The 26,233-nt window shown below is 27.9% G+C and overlaps 5 protein-coding genes across 10 annotated transcripts; 3 read left to right on the top strand and 2 right to left on the bottom strand.

The window, feature by feature from the left end:
* The first annotated feature begins 1,267 nt into the window (after nt 1–1,267).
* On the top strand, nt 1,268–4,666 carry LOC132942726 (CWF19-like protein 2). The gene is made up of 9 exons (XM_061011356.1): nt 1,268–1,474; nt 1,565–1,777; nt 1,855–2,565; nt 2,707–2,976; nt 3,055–3,120; nt 3,222–3,416; nt 3,489–3,605; nt 3,682–4,020; nt 4,424–4,666. Exons 1-9 carry the CDS (start codon nt 1,415–1,417, stop codon nt 4,556–4,558), a joined length of 2,106 nt encoding a protein of 701 aa, XP_060867339.1. The 5' UTR covers nt 1,268–1,414; the 3' UTR covers nt 4,559–4,666.
* Nucleotides 4,653–8,489, bottom strand: LOC132942729 (26S proteasome non-ATPase regulatory subunit 8). The gene is made up of 7 exons (XM_061011358.1): nt 8,332–8,489; nt 8,122–8,269; nt 6,547–6,619; nt 6,093–6,195; nt 5,820–6,012; nt 5,016–5,201; nt 4,653–4,949 (listed from the first exon to the last, which is right to left on the bottom strand). The coding sequence occupies exons 2-7, from the start codon at nt 8,230–8,232 to the stop codon at nt 4,812–4,814; spliced, it is 804 nt and encodes a 267-aa protein (XP_060867341.1). The 5' UTR covers nt 8,233–8,269; nt 8,332–8,489; the 3' UTR covers nt 4,653–4,811.
* A 185-nt stretch (nt 8,490–8,674) lies between these two features.
* LOC132942732 (DNA-directed RNA polymerases I, II, and III subunit RPABC2) lies at nt 8,675–10,341 on the top strand. The gene is made up of 4 exons (XM_061011362.1): nt 8,675–8,838; nt 9,250–9,316; nt 9,660–9,751; nt 9,992–10,341. Exons 1-4 carry the CDS (start codon nt 8,810–8,812, stop codon nt 10,200–10,202), a joined length of 399 nt encoding a protein of 132 aa, XP_060867345.1. The 5' UTR covers nt 8,675–8,809; the 3' UTR covers nt 10,203–10,341.
* Nucleotides 10,342–11,497: 1,156 nt separating this feature from the next.
* Nucleotides 11,498–20,137, bottom strand: LOC132942725 (uncharacterized). Of its 6 annotated transcripts, XM_061011352.1 has the most exons (14): nt 19,957–20,137; nt 19,784–19,842; nt 16,684–19,693; nt 16,532–16,616; nt 16,228–16,439; nt 16,042–16,167; nt 15,696–15,948; nt 15,496–15,630; nt 15,126–15,295; nt 14,898–15,045; nt 14,701–14,827; nt 14,524–14,588; nt 14,238–14,344; nt 11,499–12,638 (listed from the first exon to the last, which is right to left on the bottom strand). In XM_061011352.1, the coding sequence occupies exons 3-14, from the start codon at nt 19,658–19,660 to the stop codon at nt 12,526–12,528; spliced, it is 4,518 nt and encodes a 1,505-aa protein (XP_060867335.1). In that variant the 5' UTR covers nt 19,661–19,693; nt 19,784–19,842; nt 19,957–20,137; the 3' UTR covers nt 11,499–12,525. The 6 variants fall into 6 exon arrangements, 5 of the variants coding, with proteins under 5 accessions (XP_060867336.1, XP_060867335.1, XP_060867334.1 ...); XM_061011351.1 differs by having other exon boundaries at nt 19,784–20,137; XM_061011353.1 differs by lacking the exon at nt 14,238–14,344 and having other exon boundaries at nt 11,498–12,638; nt 19,784–20,137.
* Nucleotides 20,138–20,272: 135 nt separating this feature from the next.
* On the top strand, nt 20,273–25,150 carry LOC132942730 (eukaryotic translation initiation factor 4E-like). Its single transcript, XM_061011359.1, has 5 exons — nt 20,273–20,432; nt 21,742–21,944; nt 23,989–24,166; nt 24,232–24,374; nt 24,668–25,150. Exons 1-5 carry the CDS (start codon nt 20,424–20,426, stop codon nt 24,777–24,779), a joined length of 645 nt encoding a protein of 214 aa, XP_060867342.1. The 5' UTR covers nt 20,273–20,423; the 3' UTR covers nt 24,780–25,150.
* Nucleotides 25,151–26,233: the final 1,083 nt, after the last annotated feature.

The following is a 26,233-nucleotide window of genomic DNA, read 5'->3' as shown; positions in this document are numbered from 1 at the left end:
AATTCATTATTTCATTGCTAAACATTACAATTTAAAGATGAGCACAATAGTATGTGTTGTGGAAATGACAGAATTGTATTGGAGTTTTATGCTTTTTTGTCAAATATCAATCCTCTAATGAGAGATATCTTGCTTCTAATATCAAAGGTTCTATCGCACCCACATATGTTTTCTCTGTCGTACGGCATACCAAAAACGTTTTGGCGCGGGAAAGATCGGAGAAGGCCAGTCATAACTAAGAAACGACATTTTCACACCACATACAAAGGAGAACTTTGGCTGTGCATTATCGTTTTTATTTTTTTGATATCACTTATACTAAAAAAGTTCTTATTGTTTCAAAATCTATTATTATTTGTGTTTTTCAAACTTTATTAACTTTTTTTAAAGTTCCGATAGCGAAAACGGATATTATAAAAACGATATTGCACAGCCAAAGTTCTCCTTTTTATGTGGTGAAAATGTCGTTTCTTAGTTATGACTGTAGCGTTCTTGGTTCTTTCCCGCGCAAAACAATTTTTTCTATGTTGTACATACATTTGTTAGACGGAGAGACACTTGTGGGTGCAAGTGTGCAACTGTCTTAATCTGTGGTGCAACGTCCTCTTAATGGGTTTTAGCATAGATTTTTATTAAGAATTGTCTAAGTTAAAAGCACGAACTAAGATATCTAAGTCTAATATTAAATTGAAGATTATGCTTTTCTTTGCATAGTTGCATCTAATGGAAATGTCAAGAGTTTAATTAGAAGTATCAATGTTTTTATGAGATTTATTGTATTTTTTATTTTAATGTATTCTTTTCTGTGAAATATCAAGCCCTATAGTCGAGGCACGGACTAAGAAATAAATATATTTATATATATTATCTTAGTCCGCGAGTCGAGGACACGAAAACTGGTGGATGATTTTAGCGCCCTAGTGGTGTTTTTTTGTTAGGGCTGTCTACTTTTCCGTGGTGGAAATCCAAAGACAATAAAGAGTTTATTATAAAGAATTTATTATCTATGTGGAAATCCGAAATTATGTTATGTGATAACTGTTATCTTGATCAAAACAAACGATTGTTGATAACCATTTTCAATTGGTGTTTGATCATCGTTTTTCAACCAGAGTCCTGCCGTCCTGAGTGTGGCTGGAACTGTGAACCATTATTGAAATATTCTTTGCTAAAATTTAACGCCCGTTAAAAATATCTATTCATTCACTCCGTATTAATATGTCAACAACGTCTAAAATAGTATTTGGACTATCTTGTTTAACGTCGGTGGGTATCATTGGGTTCGTTCACTACCAACAACAAGACGATTTAAATAAGTTGCATGAAGGTGTTGTAAAAGACATTGAACGACAAGAAAATAGACGTCGAGAGTTAGGAATTAACACCGATATATTAGTGGCCAGCAATCTTCAGAATGGGGAAAAAATCGCATAAAAAGGAACACAAAAAATCAGCTAACAAAAAAAAAAAACATGTGAGTAATAATAATGTATAATAATGTTAACAATTGGAAATTATTCATCTTCTAGCATTTGATTGTATTAACATGTTATATAATATTTAGAGATCTTCATCATCCAGTAGTTCGACATCAAACGATGATCAATGGGTTGAGAAACACCAAAAAGATTCATCGTCTACTTCCACATCATTTGCTGCACCGAAAGAGGAACCTGATAATTGGATGGATTTTGTGTGTAATACATCTTCAGAAATTGAAAAAAAAATCAGCACAAAGAGCAAAGAGTTAGAAGAAGCTAAAGCTAGAATGGTTAAGGTATATTACCATTTTCACTACTTATATTTGTTATTATATCTAGGTACCTATATTTATCATATTAATATTTTTTGCAGCCAGGTCAATCAGAACGAGAACTAAATCCATACTGGAAAAATGGAGGAACTGGTCTTCCACCACCAAAACCATTAAGTGGCAACAAAGGTTTCCTCAAGCCTAAAGTAGATGATGATGATGATCATCACTATAAAAGTCACCAACATACTAATTATTCAAAAACTTCTTATGGTCGTCAATCTTGGAAAAAACACGACCGCAGAGATAATACAAATGATTCTAAATATACTGCTTCAAAACGAGATAATGAAGAAAGACATAAACGGCATAGAGAATTTGATGAAAGAAAAGAAGAAAGAGATAAACACTATAGAGATTTTAATGAGAGAAAAGATGAAAGAGATAAACGCCATAGAGATTATGATGATGAAAGAAACAGGCAACATAAAGAATATGATAATGAAAGTAAAGGAGAAAGGGATAAACGCTACAGAGAACACGAAGATGAAAGAAAAAGTACCAGAGATAAATATTTTAGAGAATATGACCATAAAAAAGATAGAAAAAGTAAAAATGATAAAGGTTCTGACAACGAAGACAAATACACATCAGATGATGGAAAATATGAAGAAAAGACATTGCCAAAAAAATATTCAGATAATGATGACAAAACTAAAGAACATAAAGAAAGTGTGGAAAATCCTTTAACTGATTCTGAATTAAATGCACTAGCTGCAAGACAAATAAAAGCAGAAATAATGGGAAATAAAGTAACTAAAGTATTTTCTAAAAATTAACGATTTGAATAAACTAGATTTTTTTCAGAATACATAAACAATTAAGATTTGTTATAATATTTCTCATTATAACATTAAACACTTTAAACAATTAACTATAATTTTTATTTTTAGAAACTGGCTGAAGAACTTAAGCAAAAATTGGAATTAGCGCGAGAATATACAACAAAACATAATTACACCACAAACAAAACAATTAAAAAAGAAGAAGAATTTGTATTACTTACTAGGACTTCATCCAAAGGTTATAGTTATCCTGTTAAACAAGCACAAGTTGATAAAAATGATGGTAAGAAGAAAAAACGAGAAAAAGTATTGACACATGAAGATGGTAAAAGAGTAAGATACTTTGATGATGATGATAAATATTCATTAAAATCTATGGTAAGTTTTGAATAAAATAAGTGCTTAAAAAAAAAATGAAGTCTTATAAAATTGTACTTTTATTATATACTATTTTAGTTTCAAAAAGAAATGACTAGTACAGCAGAGGACAGTAATATGGAGTTTGTAAATCTATCAAGAAAGGTTAATATTTTATTATTTATATAGTAATTAAAATAAACTGATTGAAAAGTTAATAAAATAATTTGACATTTGATGATGTTATATTTAATTATAATTTTTAGGTTAATGCTAGAGATGATGAAGATGATGTATTTGTAGATCGTGCATCAGAAAAACGGTCTGCCAAGGCATCTGAAAGGGAAATTAAACGAGCTATTGGCGAGCATAAACGTACAGAAAAAATTTTAAACTCTTGTCGTTACTGCTTTGATAGTGAAGAAATGTTAAAACACTTATTTATCGCTAAAGGAGAAAAGGTATACTAGTTCACTATGTTTATTTATTTATACTGAACACTGATTTTCAATTTGTGTATTAATATGTAATAGTGTTATCTGTGCTTGCCATCTTACAAATCCTTGACAGAAGGTCACTGTTTAATTGTGCCAATATACCACTATGCGTGTGCAACTGATATTGACGAAGATGTTTGGACTGAAATGCAGGTAAAACATTATTTACAATTGCAGTTAATGAAGTGCAAAATTATTCTTTAATTATGATGATAATTTATTCTATTAGGTATTTCGAAAAGTATTGACTACCATGTTTAAAGATCAAGATGAAGATGTAATATTTTTTGAAAGTGCAATGCGACTAAATAATATGCCTCATATGACATGGAACTGTGTGCCTGTGCCGATTGAAATTGGTGACACCGCTCCAATATATTTTAAAAAGGCCATCTTGGAGTGTGAGACAGAGTGGGCTATTAATGTAAAAGTCGTGGACTTGAGTAGTAAAGATGTACGTAGAGCTGTTCCCAAAAGCTTACCCTATTTTGCTGTTGATTTTGGAATGCAAGGTGGATATGCTCATGTCATTGAAGATGAAAAAATTTTCCCGAACAACTTTGCTGAGGTAAACTGATTAAATTGAGGAACAGAACAAGTATCGAGAAATATAATATCTGGAAAAAAAGTGTAATTGTCATAACACTTAAAATTCTAAACTTTTAAAATAATCACTATAAAATATGTGATATTGGATATTAATTATTAAAATCAGATATGCAATAGCTGTAAACTGCTCAACATTAACTAGCAATGATAGTGGGTAATCTAGCTTACCGAGCAAAGGAAAAAAACGCTAAGCGCTTGCTGCACATGTTTTTCATGAAGCAAAAAATGCTTTCCTGAAACTTTATTTCCATATATTATTTGTTGGTGCTTTTGTCTACTATTAATTAAAATTATGCTATATTTTTTATGGATTTAGTTTATTTTATATTGTTTGATATTGAAGTTTTACTAAATCTTTATAGGAAATCATTGGTGGAATGATGGATTTAGATCACAATGCATGGCGAAAAAGGCAAAAAGAACCAATTGAAGATCAATTGCAAAAAACTACAAAATTTCTAGAAATGTGGAAAGATTATAATTTTACCAAAGCCTAATGTTTGTATTAAATTCATTAGAATATATTGTAGTCTTAAAAATGAATACAAATTATGTTTTTTTTTTTACCATATAAGTACAAAGAATATAATGTAGTGTTAAAAGTATTTTTTATATTTAATTATTTATATACATAAATAATTTGAAAAAAAAAATTCCAAACTTTATATTAGTTTTAAACAATTAGGTGTTTCTTAACTTTATTTAATTTCAAATAATCAATACAAAATCCAGTGGAGTAAATTAAAATTATTAGACTATAGTTTCCAACTCTTTGGCATAATGAATAGCATAATCAGCAATCTGTAATGCGGGCAAAGGTTCTATTGCTTTCTTCTCTTCTTCGAGGTGGAACACGTAATAACCATCTTGACCCAAAATCCACTTTTTCTGCATAATGAATAATGATTAATTTTTTTTTATTGATAACTAATTATTTAATACAATTTAAATTACCTTGTTAGCAAAGTCATTCGTTTCATTAGTACTGTTAAAGTTTAACATTTTTGTAGCAGAATTTATAGATACTTTTTTGTATGCTTTTTGTAAGCATTCAGCAATTTCATTACGAAGTGTGTTTGACAGTATGTTCATAAAAAAATTATACGTATCTGATGGCACATTACTCTTTGCTTGAAATATCTAAAAATTAAACAGATATACTATAAAAACACTTTTATCATAGTGCCGCCTTCATACGCAGCGATAGTCTAGCAAATGATCAGCGCTACCTTAAGAAACCGAAAATGCCTTATACGCCCAAGGCCGTATTTTTTTAAAGCTCCCATCCCAAGGAAATATTTATATTATAATTAAAAAAAAATTCCTGTTTTATCTATTTAAATTAATAATCTTCATTCTACAGTAGGTATTTTCAGTACTCCAGAAATATTATTCATACACAACCTTGGATTTAACCACCTAGTTACAATTAAAAAAATAATGTCAAATAATAGATGTAAACCCGAAACCATACCACCACCTGCCTTAAGTCTTTCATCGGTAAATCAATTCAACAATACATGTTATTAACAAATAAAGATATTGCCTAATTTTATCGAATATATCTTTATAGGTAAATAGTAATTATAACAATGCATGACTTTTTTTTTAAAAAATAAAAGTTGTAATCAATCTGACTTAAAACTTGGTTGAACAGCGACTTTTGAAAATTGCAAGAGTATCCACGGCACCCTAGGCTGCCACTGTAGACATATCTATGACTTCTGTTATTAATTTAATGAATTTTATTTAAATCACCTTGTTGTAATTGCCTTCCATCAAATATTGTTCTAAAGCGACCGGATGCCTAATATATGTATTGGTTTGTACAATATCATATGGGAGAAGCTCCAATTCTGTATGAAATTCAGCTACTCGATTTTGAGATAGTAAGAACAGTAAGTTCAGACCTAACAAATGATATTGATTCGCAGACTCTGGTAATTTGTCCCTAAATAAAAATAAGAAACATTTTTAAATGAGAAGTCTTATTCAATATTACTCATATTAGTCTCAATAAATTTTGCTTACCTGTAGTCCAAATAATAACACTTGAGTTGAGCCATGTACCGTTCAAAAGATGGAATATCATGCATGGCAATACTGCATTGTACCCCCACTTCTAAGATGTCTCCTGTAAATATACAATATAACTGGTCATACTCTGTTATTTATTAAATATAAAAGTGAATTATTATGATAAACATGATCTGTTGACTAAACCAAAATATAATTATAGGAAAAATTAACCAAGCTATAATAGTCTAACATACTTGAAGGTTAAAACTGCAAATTGTTTTTAATGAGTCAAATAATGGATACATGACAACCAAATGGCTTGTTAGTAAAATGCATAAACAAATGATTCAAATGCAATGAAAATACAAAGCATTTAAGTTTATACTTTAAAGCCGACAGTTATTTCATAAAAAAAGTTGCTCATCTCACTATCACTCAAACTTTGAAAATGATAACATAAACTTACTAGCTATCAGGTATTCTTTTTGAGATGCCTCCACATTAGAAGTTGGTAAAAAGGTATGTTTAGTCATTCCAATCTGAAAATAAGAAGACAAGTACCTAATTAATATTACTCTTGAACACAATTATTATTTTATTTATAAAATTTAATTTTTATGGACTTAAAATAAAATATATATATAATAACTAATTATTTGTGTTGATCCTTATTGTATAATCTGCTTATTACTAGGGCTGGGATTTATATGTATTTATACAACAAAAATATGTGCTAAAGAATTCAAAATATGTATAATCAAAAAAAAAAATAATAATAAATAATTAAAAATGTAATAAAATTCATTTTTGAATTTTTGAATCCAAAAGATCGCTGATATTGTCGTAAAATGTTTATAATAATTAATAATAAAATAAAATGTAATACATTTTTTTTATTTATTTAGTTATCTTATTATCTTGATTACAGTTATAATAATAACATGCACTTTTAAATTTTTGAATTCAAAAAATAGTTGATATAATATATAGTCATGATAACTTTTCAATCATTCTGAACTCTGAAGAAAAGACATTAAAACAGTATAATTGTCTAAATATATAAGAAAAAATTGAATAGTTGTGAAATATGTAAAAACATGTATTTATGACAAAATATGTAAAATCAAATATACCTCGTTAGTATCTTGTGAAACAAATTTATCACTTGCCGAAATTAATTTATCACGTCGCAGAGAAAATATATATTTACATATAAATCTAAGCCCTACTTATTACGATATTGTACATAACAATATTTCAGATAAAACAATTCCTAGCCTTGTACCTGCTTGGTTGGTTTTATAACTAACGTGCAGTATGTTTTTGTCATCTGGATATACAAAATGCGGATTTAATTATCTGATTCTCTAGGTCCCTTGAAGATCATCATAAGCAGATTTTACTGCATATTGTTTTATGTATATTATATACTGTATTTTATAGTAAACTTATCTCACATTATAGTATTTAGATTTTAATGTAAATTAATAAAAGTTAATAAAAATTAAGATGTTTGAAATTATACAATCTACTAACATTTGTTTAAACTTTAAACTGACAAAAATAAAACAAATATTTACCACAAAGCATTTTAACATACCTATGTTACTTTTAGTTATTGGTTTACATTAAAAAACCAATGTAACATACAAATTGGTTTATAATTTATTTTCTTCTAAATCTGGCAAAAAAAAACTGTATGTACCTATAATTTGATAAGAACTTGATTGTTTAGGTTAATAAAAGAGTATAATATTATAACATTTAATATTAACATGATCTATCAATTTATATAATTATATGCATTTTAAATTTTGACATAATCAGATTTAATATTTAAACATGGATCATTCAAGATTCAACGTTTTGAATTAATTATAGCCATATACATAATATTATCCACAATGTTCTTTACACAATTAAATAGTAATACAAATAAAAATATTTCTAAAGGACTGGCTAGTATCAAAATATCCAGAAAGTAAATTAAATTTAAAAAAAAAACCTAACCCAACCCGTTGAGACCAAAAAATCTCCTCACCTTGATTTGTAACAATATGCTGTTGCATTGTTTAAAATCTGGTTTTTTTTTATTCCATTCCGTCTTCAACGTCTGGTACAAGTTTTTGATCTCGTCAAAAGAAGACGTCATATTGTCGTCGTTCGCGGGAACCTGATGATCGATTGTCCTGTAAAAACAAAGGATCGAAGACATATTAGTTGGTCGCTTACAGGATAGACAAGAACTCACCAATTTAACGAGTTCGACAACGATTTTCAACTAACGTAGAGGCAGACGGTCTGATAAAAATTAAAAACTTTGATGAAAAAAGTAAATAACAATTGAATTGTGTACTTGTGTGTGATCAAGGAGTACAGCTTTTTTGATATGTCATTCGGGGCGTGCACTAGAGGCATCGGGCGTCCGTGATTCGTGAAATATGCACAAATAGAAATCAGAAAATATACTGATAATGTTTTCTACAACCACAGTATTAAATTACAACCGTGGTATCAGTATGAATAGGTTTGTTCTGTGGTTCGGCTTGGTCATAGAACAATATGTCAAATGGTAACAATAATGGCTCAGTAATGCTGATTATGCATTCAGTATTCAGTATCACTGTATTTCACTAGTTGAGTATTTGTATTTTGTGTACAATTTTTGTCTATAGTGTATTAGTGTTTCATCTATAATTCTGTAATACATACAGTAACTGTCAATTGTCATGGCTGACGAAGAATTTGAACACGACGAGTGAGTACTTATCAACTGCTAATTTCTGAAAAAACTTTAATTCCCTTTATTTGCACATGTATAACACATTAACACTGTGTTCAGTTTTCAAAACATTGAATTTACGTTTAAAATATGTATTATTATTGTTCAATGATTACCAACACTTAAACCTTTTACTATTTATGTAAGCACAATTCGACTCTACAACAATAGAGATTAGAGACAGAAAAGTCTAAGCAAAACCATTCAATCTATTCTGTGAATACTTTTACTTATTCTAAATAAAATATGCCTAAGAAATATATCAAAATCTTATGTTCTCTTGTATAATTTGTGATTGTGATATACCTAATATAATATTCTCCTCTCCTCATTTCTAATTAACTGTTTAACTTGGATCCATTATAAATTGTTATTTATATATTTTAGTGGTGGCGCAGATGACTTTGACGAAGTTGAAGACGATGCAGATTTAGATGAATTAGATCAGCCTGAAGTAACAACTAATTTTAGTTTAAAAATCTTAAACCTTGATGATGATTTTAATTTAAAGATGTTTGCATTGACTTATTCAAACAAAAAAAATTATTCATTACTACCTAACAGTACCAATTGTGGGCTATACGTAGTTGTAAACATCCGTTAACTGTGGGAGATAGCGTCATGGGTCTGTGTTGTTCGGTAGCTCAGTGGTCAAGCAATCGCCTGGAAATGACTCATGTTTGATTCCCGGTCCGGTAGCTTGGTTTTTGACGTTATATCCCTGAAAGAAGTTAACAGTGTTTCAAATTAAATTTTATAATAAACATGTATGCATTTTAATTTTAAACACTTAACAGGAAAATGAAGATAACATTGATATATTACCTATTCAAGAAGCTCAAAGTCAAGTTCAAAAGTCTAAACGAATCACAACTAAGTATATGACAAAGTATGTTTTTACAAATTATAAATTATTAAAGCCTCTAAGCCATTTTATGTTTTTATCACATAGAGAATAAAATTATATGATTGTAAAACTTGAAAATTATTGTGAAGTGCATTCTCATGAAATAGAAATGTTACCAAAAATGAATGATGATATTCATATGGCTCTTGTTATTAGAGTTGATTCAATGTTAGAAATTGACTGTTGTTTTTAAATAATATTCTACATACTTATTTATTTTAGGTATGAAAGAGCTCGAGTATTAGGTACAAGAGCCTTGCAGATTGCAATGTGTGCCCCTGTCATGGTAGAACTTGAAGGTGAAACTGATCCATTACAAATTGCAATGAAAGAATTGAAGAAACGTAAAATACCTATTATAATTAGAAGATATTTGCCAGACAATAGCTATGAGGATTGGGGAATCGATGAACTAATAATAGTTGACCAGTAAAATCTATTTTATATACTTTACAATTGTAAGATAATTTTTATTTTAATATTACCTAATTACAATTTAGCTTTTTTGTTTTTGTTTCATTGATTTATTCAATGTATGAATCATTTTTTAATAAAAAGTTAAATTTCTATAAGCATTGCATATTTGATTTTTCCTTTCAAATAAGGTGTTTTAAATTTAGTTGTGGTATCAATTACGTAATAATGGTGGGTAGGGGGTTAATTTTTTTACCATTTTGCATCACAAAAATATGTATATTTATAGATAGGTATTTTTATAATACGGAAAAGAGCAAAATACATTGCTTACAAATTTATTGATGAATGATATTTATAACAATAGTAATCAATGTTCTCATTCTGTCCGATATTGTTTTAGAGAAAATAAACATGGGATGTAATGTACAATATTATAGGTATATTAGTAGATACGTTACAAATCAAACTTTTCTCTAAATTAACAAACTTGAACAAATCCGAACCGAACTCTTCAAATATTTTTTTTTTTTATATATATTGATCTCAAATACAACTCGGCAGCAAAGGCCATTAGTTATCAAATATTTTATCAAACCAAACATTAAAAAAGTCAAAATTGGATATAACCTTATTTATCATTTAGCCACTACATCACAGAATAAAGATTTTAGATTAGTGTTAACTGATAGAAACATTATAGAACTGACTTTTATTTTTATTTCTTTGGTTCGATTATCAAACCAAACTATTAGGTATTTGGTTTGGTTCAAAAATCGAACAGTTTGAAACATCTCTATATGTTAAAAAAGCAAAATAGGAATGAATTTCAAAAAATTGTAGTTGTATTCATTTACAATCATGTATTCTTGTATCACAGAGTGGAGAGCTAAATCCATTACTGAAGACAACTCTTGAATCAGGATTACATGCAATATTTATTTGTGATGAACTATTTTAAAAATCCAAATATGTTAAACCCAATGAATATTTTATACTTTGACTGTATCAACTGTTACACTGTTACGCCTGAAAGATGTTTATAAAGTTCAAAGAAGATAATTTCCTATCTTAGAAACAGTACAACAGAAGTAAGTACATTATACTACTTCCAGTTTTTATGAAATAGGTTGGAAATTCATTTTTTTTAATTCAGTTAAAACAAGTCAATTTATCAATATATTTGTTGATGAGATTAGTCTCAACAGAAAATTAAATTTTGCATTGTAAAATTGTTAATCTATTGTTGTATATAAAGATTATAATAAAAAGAAAATGTTTAAGCGCCACATAATATATTTTTTAGTGAAAACTATGGTAAAATAAGTATATGACATGGTATAATTAATAATTATGATTACATTTTGTATTACAATTATATTTTTATAAAAACAATTAATATGGATCATAGAAGGAAAACCACTATAAATCTAACCAAAAGTAAGTCAGATTTGATCATTTTTACTAAAAAATAATAATATAATAAATAAATAAATTGATAAAAACTATTAAATTTTAGTTGTAAAATAAAATAAATGACTTAAAATTATATACAATAATACAACATAAATATAATTTACAAAATTAAAAAAAAAACAATTAAATTAAGTTGTATCAATTAGTAATTATCTATAACTATAAACGAAATAAATTTTTAAAAAAAGGTACATTTAAAAGTTATGATGTAGATTTCTATTTAGAACACATGCACAACTTGATTATTTCCAATTGGTTAGCAATTCAATAATAATTGATGTAATCTATTACCTTCTAAATACAACTGCAAAATAATTTAGACAAGATTTAGTTTACTATTCTTTTGTTTGCTTAATTATGTGTACAAACTGTATATATGATGTGCAATGTGTCAATCAAATAATACTTAAATACATATAATTCTTATCAAATACAAATTGTAGTATTTTATTTACCAATAATATATACATCCATATTAATATTATACATTTATTTATGGCAACAATTGACAAACACAGTTAGCTTTAATCATAACTAATTAATCAATGTTAGCAAGATTCATAAGTTAGTTAAACTTATTTTAATTAATTTGTTTAGGCGTAGTTTCAATAATAAATATTTTATTGCTAGATTTAATTAAGGGGTTACATCAATAGCTCAGCTATTGTTTTTTTCTTATATTAATAATTGTTCTTAAAATACTATACATACAAATTTTAATGAAAATATTAAAATAAAATCAATACAATTTTAATAATCATATGTTAAATAGCAAAAAATGTATTTTATTTAACTCATTCAAACGCTCAGAGCTAAAAAAAAATGTTTTTATTGTGTTGAAAATATGCTATATCTAGCAATTTAATTCAGACTTTAATCAAAGACCTAGGCACTGTAGTTAACAATCTAGAAACTGCTTTTTCTTCGCATATAGTACATGTAACAATTTGATTAACTGATGTACTTTCACTGATGCATTCTAAAAAAAAATATATATGTAAACAAATAAGTAAAATAACAATGATGAATATATAGAGTGGGCCACCGCGTTTTCTTTAGTTAGCTGTAAGGAAAATGAGAAAACAAGTTGGCCCACCCTATAGAATATTGTCATAGTAACTGTTTAAAATATCACACAATTGTCGACCGAAATGCAAAAACACATTATATTGATTCAACCTATAACAAACTTATCATTTTACACATTATAGTAAGACTAAAGAAGTAATTATATTAATTAATTATTAAAATATTTTGACACAAGACTGGAGAATTTAAATTAATATTTTATCATAATTTTAATGATTTTAATTTATATAATAAGTGTTTTGTTTAGGCATATGTCTATATAAAATAAGTTTTCTATATCTTCATCAAAACATTTATCTATACATTTTGAATAGTTCTAATATACCTGAGAAACTTTGATATAATAAAATCATGATATTAAAATTTTTTTATGAAAAAATATTAACCAAGTTATTACAAGCTTACGAAACAATTAAAGAATCTGATAAAACAACCAAAATGTTAGAAATTTAAATTTATTTTTTTAACTTAATAACATGAACAACATGTTTAAAATGTTGCCAGTGTCCTAAATAGAAACATTTTTTAAAACTGTCAGATAATATAGATTTAAATCGCAATTTGCAACAATACAATTATCTTTAGATAAATTATGCATGTATTGATGGTCTAAAAATAATTTTATGTATAATTGTATTCAAAAGTAATAAAAACTGTTTGTAACAGAACTAATTAAAAATATTAATTACTTGTTATTGTTAATACATAACATTAAAACTTCTACATCACTATCAAAAATTGTTTGTATGTGTCAATTAATTTATAATAACCTATACTCCATTCATGTTAAAAAGGAACCTTGATGACAACCAATTTAGGATGACTTTAGGTCAAACAAAATATCAGTCAGCCCTCACTGAGTCAAACATCTATGCTTGCTGTGTAGAAAAGTCACAGCCCTGTACAAAAGTCAGCCACCGTACCGAGTACCTTCTAACATAAATAGAGTATATACCAAATGAAATAAATGACCATTCATATGTCACAAATGGTGTTTAATGTCATAATATATTTTATAAAAGTAATAATTGAAAAATATACATAAAATAATAAATAAATTAAAGTAAAATATTAAATGCCCGACATTTTGGTAAAACTAATCACAACACAAGTCACTATTTGATTTTTGAAGGAAAGTGGTTTTTAAATTCTTATGTATCTGATCAGATCAAGTTGACCAACACAAAGATTATAAATGTGAAATGAAAAAATTCTAATAACTGGAATGGTTTAAAATAAAATTAGATAATAATAATTTATAATTGATCAACAATATTATTTGTACTATGCATATTTATAATAACTTTATTCCTATTTTTGAATTAAGATAGTTTAAAACTATTATTTTTAAAATTATATGGTTTAAATGTGCATATTTTAATATTATCTATTAGGTTTTGAATTTCACACAGGTCAACAATGTGTTAAAAATATCATATATTGGTGTTATGATAAAAAGTAATCAAAACAATTAGCTTTTGTTATATACCTGAGTGTAAGTATCTATCACAACTGTTACATTGTGTCATGCGCTCGACGTTTTTGATAGGATAGCAACGCATGCAATTAGGGCAGAAATGGCCTTTTTTCCATGACCTGGCCAGAAACAAACCAGAATACCCCAATATGTTAAAATGTATTTTATTTGTTTTAAAATATAAAATGTGTTAATGATTTAAATGTATTATTTTCACATGAAAACTGATGAAATGTATGTACATGTAATAAACAATAAAAACAAAATAATTCAAAATAACTTTCAATATGTAATATACCTGGAACACGGTGCACACAATGTACGACAATAGACTTTGGAACCAGTTTTTTCAGTTTTCTTAAACTGAAATAAACACATTATAGTTGAATAAATAAAAAAATCTGTTTCTACGCAATTTCAAATTAAAACATAAAACATTAGGTTTAACAAAACATAGTTAATTTTTAACTATTACCTCGTAAAACCATTTAGAATCACCTGGTCCTGGATCAGAAACACCACACGAACTGCACATAGCACATTCTTGACAATGCCAACGACCTTCAGGTACTCTACGAAGTCCTACACAATAAATGTGATATCTAGACAAAAAATAAAATGTACAGTAGTTATAAATTAAAATCATTGCACTCAAATTATATTTTAACTTACCCTCTATCACAAAGGTCGCAGAACAACATTTTATCTTCATCAGCCACTTCCTTACACTGAGCACAAGATTTACATTCATTACATTGCCAATTGTAACGCTTAATGTAGGGAACCATCTCCAATGTCATATCCAAACATGTAGGATGATCTAAAATTGAAACATAATAAATACATTTTCCATAACATAAATTTAAATGAATATATTTAAATTTAATAAATTGTTCTTACAAATCGTTAAACATTTTGAACAATGAATTAATGGTTCAACCGATCCAATTTTGTTCTTATCTGCAGTGCCAAAACATAATTTGCATTCAGCTCCCTTTTTATCACTTGGACCATACTCCAAACAATTTTTGTCTGATTTGTTGTCAATGTCGATTGAATCATCACTATCACTATTAATTAATATTTAACATGTACACTTAATGGCAAAAATGGTTAGTTTGTAAAATACCCTTTTCTGATTAAATCTTTGCCAATGAAATTAGTCCTACACCATAGTATACTTAAACCTTGCTTATTTACAAATTTATCATGCAATTCAATATTTTTAGTTATGTTAATTTAGACATACAAAGTCAATGATTTAATTTACCTAGAGTCGTCAGAAGAACTATCTTCCGATTCAGATTGGCTGCTTAAAGAAACAGGAAAGTCTTTATCTACAGATTTCAAAGGACCATACATAACAGTGTTCATTGGCAAGTAACGTAAATCTTCACTAGAGTATCTAAAAATTACAAAGTAACTTGAGAAGTTCAAAACAAATTTCAGTTTAGTTACTTTAACTCTTACGTTGCGTAGTAATCACAGAATTGTCCAGGTAGTAAAGCCAATGGATAACTGCCAATTTTAGGTTTAGGCACAGCCATTTTCTTACATTTGTTTTTTGGATAATGAACAATGAATGTTTGCATATCCATTGAACATTTACGAGACTCTAAACGAGACTTGTTTAAATTGGCATTCCAATTTGCAACCGCTTCCATTGCTCTGTCACGTAAATCTAACTTTGACCCATCATTATTCGAACTAATTGTCATCAATGCTTTATGAATGAAAATAAATATATATTAAAATAAAATCTCTTTTTTATGTTTATGTTTAATTATTAACTACAGAAACTTCTTTTATACTATACCTCTTTGTCGATTAGATAATTCTTTGGCATGTTTAAGTCTCATATATTCCCTCAGTTCTTCATATTTTTCTGGAAAATCTGTATACATGATATCTAATACTTCCGAACTATATAGAACTGTTAAACCTATTTAACACACACATTAAAATTAATAAATATAAAGGTAATTTTGTTTTATAAACATACCAAGATCACATAATGATTCAGCAACCAATCCACTGTCACACAAGAATGTTCGTTCTTCAGCTTCGACATTACGACGTTTCAATCCAGGGTATTTTCTTTTGAATGATTTAACACCTAAGAAATTTGATATCTGCTCTTGAATCATATACAACTCTCCACCATCCAATGGCCATTGGTACTCAGCAATTTGATCAACAGTTAATGTTTTATTACTGTTATAAATAAAGATCCTCATTAAAATACAATTGGTATCTGTACAGCAATTTTTAAAAGAATAAAATGTATTGTAAAACATTATATTTACCTTTCAAGATCAATGACTTCCATTCTTCCTTTCTTCATTCTAATACTATCATTTGTAGTACCACTAATAGACAAATCTTCTTCACCTAAAAATATATTTTACAAACATATTATAATATCCTTTGTTTTAATTATTTTTAAGTTTTAACATACCTAAAATGAAATTCCTAGCAGTTGTTTGGGACAGACTATTATTACAATCAGCACTCATACGAGTTTCATCATCAAAATTTTGAGGTGGTGGAAGAGATTTCTTCATCTCAGCTGCACGAGCTTTTTCTTCTTGCATAAGCCTTTTCTTCTCATGCCACTGCAATCTTCGTTCTTCTGCTCTTTGCTTCTTTTTCATTTTTTTTTCTTTTAAAATTTCATTGCGGAGTTTTATTTTTTTTTTCCTTGCCTCTAATTTTCTTTCCCGTTCTTCTTCTTTTCGGAGTCGCTCAGCTTCTATCATTGCTACTTGTTTGGTTTCTTCTTCTTGATTCATTTCTTCATGAAAAGTTTCTCCTTCATCTTCTACACGTCGACTATTTGATGCTGTATCACTATCTGATCCATCGCGGCCACGACCACCACGACCTCCTCGTCCTCTTCGCCCTCGACTACCTTTTCCTCTGATACTCTTTCCTCGCTTTGGTGTTGATGCTTCAAACGAATCAAACATTCCTGCCCCTCCACTCATGTCTTCCATATCAAATAATGGAACATGAAAAACAGGTTCATCTTCAGTACTGCCTTCTTGAACTTTTGACTGTTGTTGTTGTTGATATTCTAACAATAATTGCTTTTGTTGAGCTAAAGCTTTTGGTGGTCTACCTCTTTTTTTTGGGGTATTTAAAATCTGTTGCTCTAAAAGAGCAATTTGTTCCGCACTAAGTTTAGGTGCAGGGCGAATAGTAGCAAATTCACTAAAAGATTTTGAAGGTTGAGAAAGAGCATTTTTTAAAGGGCTATCCCCCATAGCAATATGTTTATTTGTGATTTTTTTGATTAATTCAGATTTAACATCTGGACGAACTGTAGTTTCAGATTTAATTTCTGGATTTCCAACTTTAGGTAACTTTAATGTTATTTTACCAAGTTTAGGTGATTCTTGAGACTTGCAAATAGGTGTAATAGTTACATTGGAATCATTTAAAAATTTTTCTACTTCATTCATTTTAGCTGAACCCCATTTTGGAGGCTCGTCATGTTTACCAACTGTTGCGTTTTCATTAAGACAAATAGAGCTACATGCTTCATTAGACATTTCTGGTATATTATTAACAGTCTTATTTTGTGGTTTTTTAATTTTAGTTGGTTGATCTTTAATAGCAAGTTTTATTTCTGCTTCTATTTTATTAACAATAGAGTCTTGACCAATTTTTGGTAAATTTTCATTTTGTTTAGATTCTACCATAGTTGGATATTCAATAACCGAAGGTTGATCACACACTTCAGATGAATTCCCAAGCGATTCAGGGGATTTTTTTGACATAAGAGCTGCTTTTAAAATATCAGACTTAAACATTTGAGAGTCTATTTCTTCATTCTTCTGTCTTATATCATTATCTGGTACTTCCTTTGATAACATATTAAGAAGCTTATTTTCATTTTCAACATGTATATTTTTTTTAGAATTTAGATTTTTACTTTCTAAATAAGTAATATCATTATCTTTCTGAGTATTATGTAATTGTGAATCAAATAATTCATTTTTTATTTCATCATGAATATCACATTCAATATCAATTTCATTTTTTTTTTTATTGTATTTATCAGTACATTCATAACTGGATTCAACTATAGATTTGTCATCTTCAAGTTCCACAACTATTGGACTGGGGTTTTTATCTTGTGCTTTAAAGTTAGATTGTTTATCAACTACTAATCTTTCTAAAATCACTCTATAGTGGTCATTAGCACTTTCTTTCACAGCATTATAATCTGTATCTTTTTCATAAGCACCTTTACTAAAGGTATTTTCTTCAGGCGTTTTTTCTTTTTTTATACATTTTTGTTCTTCAGCTGTTAAATTAACCTTTTTTTTGTCAATAGATTTTATCTCAGCTAATATACTTTCTTTTACATCAGTATTTGTTTGTGTATTAGTAGCAGTTTGTATAGATTTGATTTTATCAACATCACACAAATTATCCATTTCAGTACTTTTTTCAACACTTTTTGGTACACCGGTTTTATTTTCAACTAGTTTAACAACAGATTTGTATGCAGTAGATTTTTCTTCTTCAACTTTTATAATATTTTCAGTAACATTGGATTTTTTTTTTATTATTTCTTCAGCATAAATGTTGACTTGTCCTACCTGTTTTAACGTTACGTCCTCAGTAATATTTTCAGTTATGTCAATATTTTCTTCAGCACTTGATAGCTTTTCTCTGGGTTTTTCCACAATTATGTTAATATTTTCTTCACAAACAGATTTTAGTGGCTCTAACCTAGACGATTCATTTATTTTTGAATCAGTAGGTTCAACTTTAACTTCAACAGTTGATGTAACAAAAGTTGGTCGTTTCAATCGAGGCCGCTTTGGTTGACTATCATTTTCTGAGGATGACCCATCATCATCAATCTTGAAAATATTTTTTTTTAAATGTTCCAATTCTTTTTTTGTTTCTTCACTAAATATATTTTTTATATCTAATGCATCAGAACTGCTATCAACTTGTTCATCAGAAACTTGAAGAGTGACTTCAGGTTTTTTAACAGTTTCTGATGAACTGATATTTGATTTTAATATTTCTAGTCGATCAACTAATTTTTCAGTAGATAATGAAACATCAGCCGTAATTGAAACTTTCGAGCCAAAATCATTGTTAAACTTAGGTTGTTCAGTTGGTTTTAGATTAATTTTGTGTATATCTGATTGTTGTACAGTGGTTTTAAGCACTTCTGTTGTTTGTGCAGTAGATTTGGATGTTTCTGTTGGTTGTATATTAGATTTAGGTATATCTGTGGGTAGAACATCAGATTTATTGACTTCTGAGGTTGTGGAGATTGAAGGCTTGGCAACGGGTGAAAATACAGGTCGAACAAGTTTAATTCGTTTAGGATTAGGCTTAGGGTTTATATTGTCATCCTCGACTTTACGCTTATCAGAAGCATCAGTAGCAACCTTTTCTTCCTCCATATTGGTTAATACTTGACAGTATATTATAATACTCTAAAATTAATTCAATAAATTAATAATTTTGGTAAAGAAAATAAAACATAATTCTAATCATATTAAATATAAAACAGATATATGTACTACCTAACTCCAATAGCACGATCGAAGTTGAACTATCTGTCTACCCGAAAAGTTGTATTTACCTATTTCAAATGAATTCAATACAAAATAGCATTAAGTAATTTCGACTATCACACACGAGAACATTAAAACAGCACAGTGGTCAAAAACACCAAATACGGTAATTGCTATATTACTTTGCAGCAGTAGTTGGTTGAACGACTGACACTCCAAAGTCCAAAGTCCAGTCAATGGTAGAGGTAGACGATAAATTTAGACTTGTCAATCGTCAGAATCCGTCAGTCGTCACTCCATTTCCATTCTCAATACTCATTACTCGGCAATCGGCATACTCCCGACTCCATACTTGATATTTCAAGACTGGAGAAATTATGTTTACATCTTTCCGGTGGCTCCATTTATCGTTTCTTAAATACTCAAAAAAAATGTGCATGTGGTCAAACTGTTAATGTGGTCTCATTCCTTATCATACATTAATCGTTTTTTTCCTAAATGAAATGTGATTTATTTCCAGAATACGATGAACATATTTTTCTTGATGTTTGGTTGACGTTTATTGCGTATGTGGTAGGTATATATTAAAAATCCACACTATTTTAATTTTTCAATTATTCACGAGCAAGTAAAAAGTACAGGCACGAATATGGTTGAGGTGAGAAATATGTTTTAATAACTTTATATCCTTATATTTAATTTTGCTACATGTACTAGTTGTAAGGCTGAAATGTATATTTTGACAAGTGTTTGGCAAGTTCCTTATAAAAAGGAATTCGTTCCGTTCCTCGTTCTTTTTTTAAAAAAAGAAATTCGTTCCGTTCCTTGTTCCTTAAAAAAAAAAAATAATTTGTTCCTTTGTCATTCCTTTGGAAAATGAACGAGTTCCTTTTTCAGTTCCAAATAAAATAAAAATTCTTATCTAATCACTTATGTTTTTTTTTTCATATGCATACTTCTTTAATTTTTAATTATAATATATAACTACAAGTATAGGTAGGTACATATTTTATAATTCTATTTTGAGATTTTCTTCAAAATTAAATTGTTGGCTAACGTATGTCAATTGTCTTAACGTCGATACTCGATAACTATCACTAATTAGCAATATACATTATACACATTAAAAAAAAGAACTAGTTCATTTCCTTGTTCTTTTTTTATAAAAAGGAATTTGTTCATCGTGCCGTTCTTTAAAAAGGAATTCGTTCCAGGAATCCGTTCCTTTTGGAACTCGTTCTTTCCAAACACTGATTTTGACCATCAATACAGATTTCATAACTGCACCCATAGCTATAACTTACTGTTTAATTTATATACTCTGTTATCAAAAATGTATTATTCAGAACTCAATTATAATAAAGTAAATACAATTTTACCGTTTGGCATTATTTTTGATTACATGGTGTGATTGACTGCCACAGGTATACCTAATATATAATCTGTTCATCGAGAGAACAGGCCAATATTGCACATCCCCACTCGACACCGGTTTCCTTATGACAAAGTATCATGCGTAGATGTGCTGAAAAACTGATTTACGTCTGGTTCTCTCAGTAGACGGTGTATTCATTATGGATAAAGTTGCTAGTAGTCTTAATTTAAACATAATATTTTGAAGATTATTTACGGAATTATTTATAAATTGAATCACCTAATCATTGAAAATATCTTAAAATTATAGTATTTTGAAAATTAATTGATATTGAACCAATTTTAACAACAAATAGTTTATTTAAAATGTAACTTTTTACCTATACTAAATGGTAATTTAGGAAAGTATAGTAAGTACAAGTTTGTAACAACATTTATCACTATAACAAATTTTAAATATTTATGTCTTGTAAGTTCTGAAATCAATTTGAAATGAGTAAGTTTTTAGGAGCGCCTATTACCTACTAAAATGTATTCTTTCATTTATTAATTGTGATAACTTTTGTTTTTTTAAATATGTTATATTTATTTAGGGAGAACCAGTTAATCAGTCAGATGAATTACCGAAGGTTGAAAATGAACAACCAATTGAAACTGAACCGGCTATTGCAGAATTAGTTGTTAAACATCCATTAGAAAATAAATGGACACTTTGGTACTATGAAAATAAAAGTAAAATTTGGGAAGAAAATATACATGAAGTTGCTAGTTTTGATACTGTTGAAGATTTTTGGTGGTAAGTTGTCTTTATTCTGGGATCCGGTTAAACCCTCGAAACATTTGTCCCATTCAGTAATTTCAAAATATAAACTTTGTACCTATCATTACTGATGCTCCCTAGAATATGAGTTTCCAACAAAAACAATGACCTACAAATAAAAACTTATCATACATTTGCAAACTGAATTATAAGTGTTTTCACAAAAACTTAAATTGAATACCAGCACCTTAATTCAAACCACATCTTCAAATTGCATCCTTGACTTAAATTGGGTTTCCTCCTATTCTCCTAAATAATAATAATATTCTCTAAACTGTATGTAAGGAATTACTGTATTGGTTACTTTCCCTATCAAGTAATTCTCATTGCAATGTTTTCAGATATCATATTAACTTGTTATTAATTGTGATTATTTTCTTTTCGCTAATAAAAAAAACAAAAAAGGTGGGCAAGTGGGTGTTGGTCTGCTGTATAGTAGGTTACAAGCGGGTCACTGTAATGGATGGTGTTAAATTTGAATTCAATGATATAATATCATTATATAAGAAAAACAATTCTAAGCGAAAACGGTCAGTCAGGCTATGATATTACTAAGCACGAACAACTGTGTAGTAGTTCGTGTTACTAAGTATATTTAATTATATTATTGTAAATAAAGTAATTTATATATTAACCTATTTGCATAGAACCTTGTTTTAAATTTTCAATCCTTATAGTCATAAAAGTTGAGAATTTTATACATTTTTAACTACGAAATAATTATTAAATTTTAAATTTGATAAATGTTGTCAAAATTCGAACTTTAAATGTTAAAACTTTAAAAATAAATTGTGCCTATGTATTTTAACATTTTTCTATTGCTGTTGTAACAATATATCAGGAGCCTTGCATTACATTTTCACGCTTTTTGACCCAATAAATAAAATTTTATAAATATTTATAGAAATAAAACTAAAAATATTGAAAACTGATAATGTCCCTAAACAGCTCTAAAAGATTCAAATTATTTGGAAATTGTTATGGTGTATAGAAAATGCTAATATAAACGTTCAGTGAAATTTTCAAGTATCTACAGTCATTCGTTTTTTAATTACAACAAAATAAGAAAATCATTACATGAGAAATCGAGTGAATATCAAATGTTGTAAAAATATAAATTTCAAACGCTCATACAAATTTAATTTGACTTTCTTCTAAAAAATTTTTTTGATAAGGGTAGAAAAACTTAAGAGGAATCTTGCATTACATTTTAAAATCTTAGATTTAAAAAGAACATTTTTTACGTATTTTGTCAATATTTAAACTTTAAATGCTTATAAAAAAAAATTGTGACTGGATTTTTAATTTTTTTTCATTTGACTTTGAAACAACATACTAGGAGTCTTCTATTAAATTTTCAAGCTTTCTTAACCAACAAATAAAATTTTATTGATATTTATAGAAAAAAAAACTTAAAAAAAATAATGGAAACTGAAAATGTTAGTAAACAGCTCAAAATAAGTCAAAATATTTGGAAATTGTTATGGTGTGTAGAAAATGCTAATATAAACATTCAGTCAACATTTCATGTACTTACAGTAATTTGTTTTAAAGTTGCACCAAAAACCAAAATCAATTTTCTCAAAAACAAATTTTGCGTAAAAATTCCAGTTTTAACTTAATTTTTCTTTTGTTTTTCATGGCGCTTTTGAAAACTACTGGGAAATTTTAACTTTTGATCCTCCATAGTACCAACTAGATTCACTTTCCTATCAGAAAAGATACTGTTGACGAAAATCCAACCATTCTTACTGTCCTAAAAGGTGTGTACAGACATAAAAATAAAAAAAAACATCATTGTAAAATCAATACATTCATCGTTCCACTCAGAACCTAAAAAGTATTTGTAATTAAATAATGAAGATTAATTATTTATATTAAATAATAAATATAAATTTAAAATGTGCAGTCATTTTATTTAAACATTTTAACTAAGTAGATATTTACTAATTTATTATCAAGTAAATTCCTTAAAAAAAAAAATAAAAATAGTACCAATTACTAATCTTATACATTTTAGCTTATTCAATCACATCAAACGTCCAAGTCAACTTTCGTACCAATGTGACTACAACTATTTTAAAAATGGAATCAAACCTATGTGGGAAGATGAAAAAAATAGTGCCGGTGGTCGTTGGTTGTTACAGTTACCACCAGCAAAAAATAACCAAAATATTGATGAGTGCTGGAAAAATATAGTGAGGAATTAACTTTTTTTTTTTATTTAATTTAATTTTCATTTATGAGTAATTATTACTTTTAGATATTAAGTATAATTGGTGAAATATATGACCAAAGTTCTGAAATTAATGGAGCTATAGTTAACGTACGAAGCAAAGGAACTAAGATAGCAGTATGGACAAACAATGCATCAAAAGATAATGGCAGTAATATTATGGCTATTGGGTATGTAAAAAAATGAATTTGGTACTAATGGTATATTATGACATACAATATTTAGTGTTTACTGATTAAACAATAGTTAATAATAACGCATAGTATGTTATTTATAACCCGAGCCTGGACTTAACAGTACTAAAAATGTATGTAATAGGTATAACCTAATATAAAAAAATAGAAAAAAATAGTTTCAAACCTATATATTACATGCCTAGTCTAAACAAATTTAGACAACAAATGTTTTTTTGAATTTTGAGTATATTTTTATTGACTTTAATATTGTTTGATTTAAATTTTAGAAGAAAAATAAAAGAAGTTTTGGGCACACAAAATGAAAAGATGGTTTATGAGTCTCACGCAGATACAGCAAATAAACAAGGATCATTTACAAAACACGCATTTATGATATAAATTAGCAAAAATGAAAAACAAATGTTTTAAAATGTTAAATAATAACATGCATTTAAAATTAAAAATAAATATTAAAAATTAAGAAAGGCTTATTATTTGAGATGCTAATTTAATTTTTGTTTAAACTATATCTTCATCCTAAAAAAATATATTACCTCGAGAAAAATAATGGATTCCCTGCCATACATATCTCATAATCATACCCTTCAAACTTATTTGCATCTAAAAACTGTTCAGGAAGAAGCAAAATCTTCTATAAAATATTACACACCTACCTTGTAACTCACACAAATTCCTTAATCCACGAATCCTCAAAGACACCTGAAGGTAAAATGGTGCAGAGGTCTCAATTAAGAGACATTAATTAATTAATGTAATAAACAAATAGTAAGATACGTCACTATTGGGTTGCTTCTTCTAACAAGTAATTTCACTGACCTACTAAATTAGCACATACTTTTATTGTACCCCAGGTTACAAGTTGTACATATATATTGTAAAATGAAAAAAAACATTTGTTATAAGTTTTAATATTTATAAGTAATTAGTGTAGGTTATTAAGAAAATTTGAATTATTTTCAATGAATTCCATATCCTGTAAAATTGTATAGAAAAATAAAATAATGTATATGTATAATGAACAATGAACCCATGATCACCTAACTATAGACACATTGATTTTTATTTTAATATATTATGTTGAATATTTGCAGCCATTTTATCTTATACAGTTTTTAAAAACTACAAATACCAAACTAGGATACTCATTTTTTTTCTATTTCAAAATTCAAAGCAAAATATATGAACAATTGCTATGACAAATATAATTAATATATTTTTTTTTCTATTAAATAAAGTTACACTGACGTATGTCATCTTAACATATTGTTGATTAAATACATTTTTTTAACATTTGAAAAATAGATAACAATTAGTAATAAAAGATATTGTCGGCTACGTTTTAAAGTATTTACAAATCGGAAGAAAATTCAAGTTCAATAAATAATAATTATAACAACAGGTCGTGTGGGTGTCTGCGTACAGTAGGTGGGTCACTTAGTCCATACAATTTCGCACTGTGATCAGAATTGATGTGGTCGAAGAAATTGATTGCTAATTTTTTTATGTACTCAGTTATTGTGGGTAGCCGGAAGTCTTTGTGATGTGCATCATTACGTACGTAATAATTTTATAGTTTGCTAACCAAATTGCAAGTTTGTCAAATAGTTATTTTATTGGGGTTTTATTTAAATCGAATATTCCTAATAATCAATAATATACTTATACAAATTGTTAATCTTTTTAAGTAAAAACAGAACATCTCACGACTTATGGAGGGGGCGGTTGCCCCTGATCGGAAACAGGATGATAACTACTCGTATACGAAATCGATCTATTCATGAAAAGTTGTCCACTTCATGAAGTGGAAACGGTAAATAATATACTGTTTGTCC

Source organism: Metopolophium dirhodum, chromosome 4 (genome assembly GCF_019925205.1).
Source record: "Metopolophium dirhodum isolate CAU chromosome 4, ASM1992520v1, whole genome shotgun sequence".
Taxonomy (NCBI): Eukaryota; Metazoa; Arthropoda; class Insecta; order Hemiptera; family Aphididae; genus Metopolophium; species Metopolophium dirhodum.
Note: the sequence above shows the minus strand (reverse complement) of the source record. Positions and strands in the feature narration are given on the sequence as shown.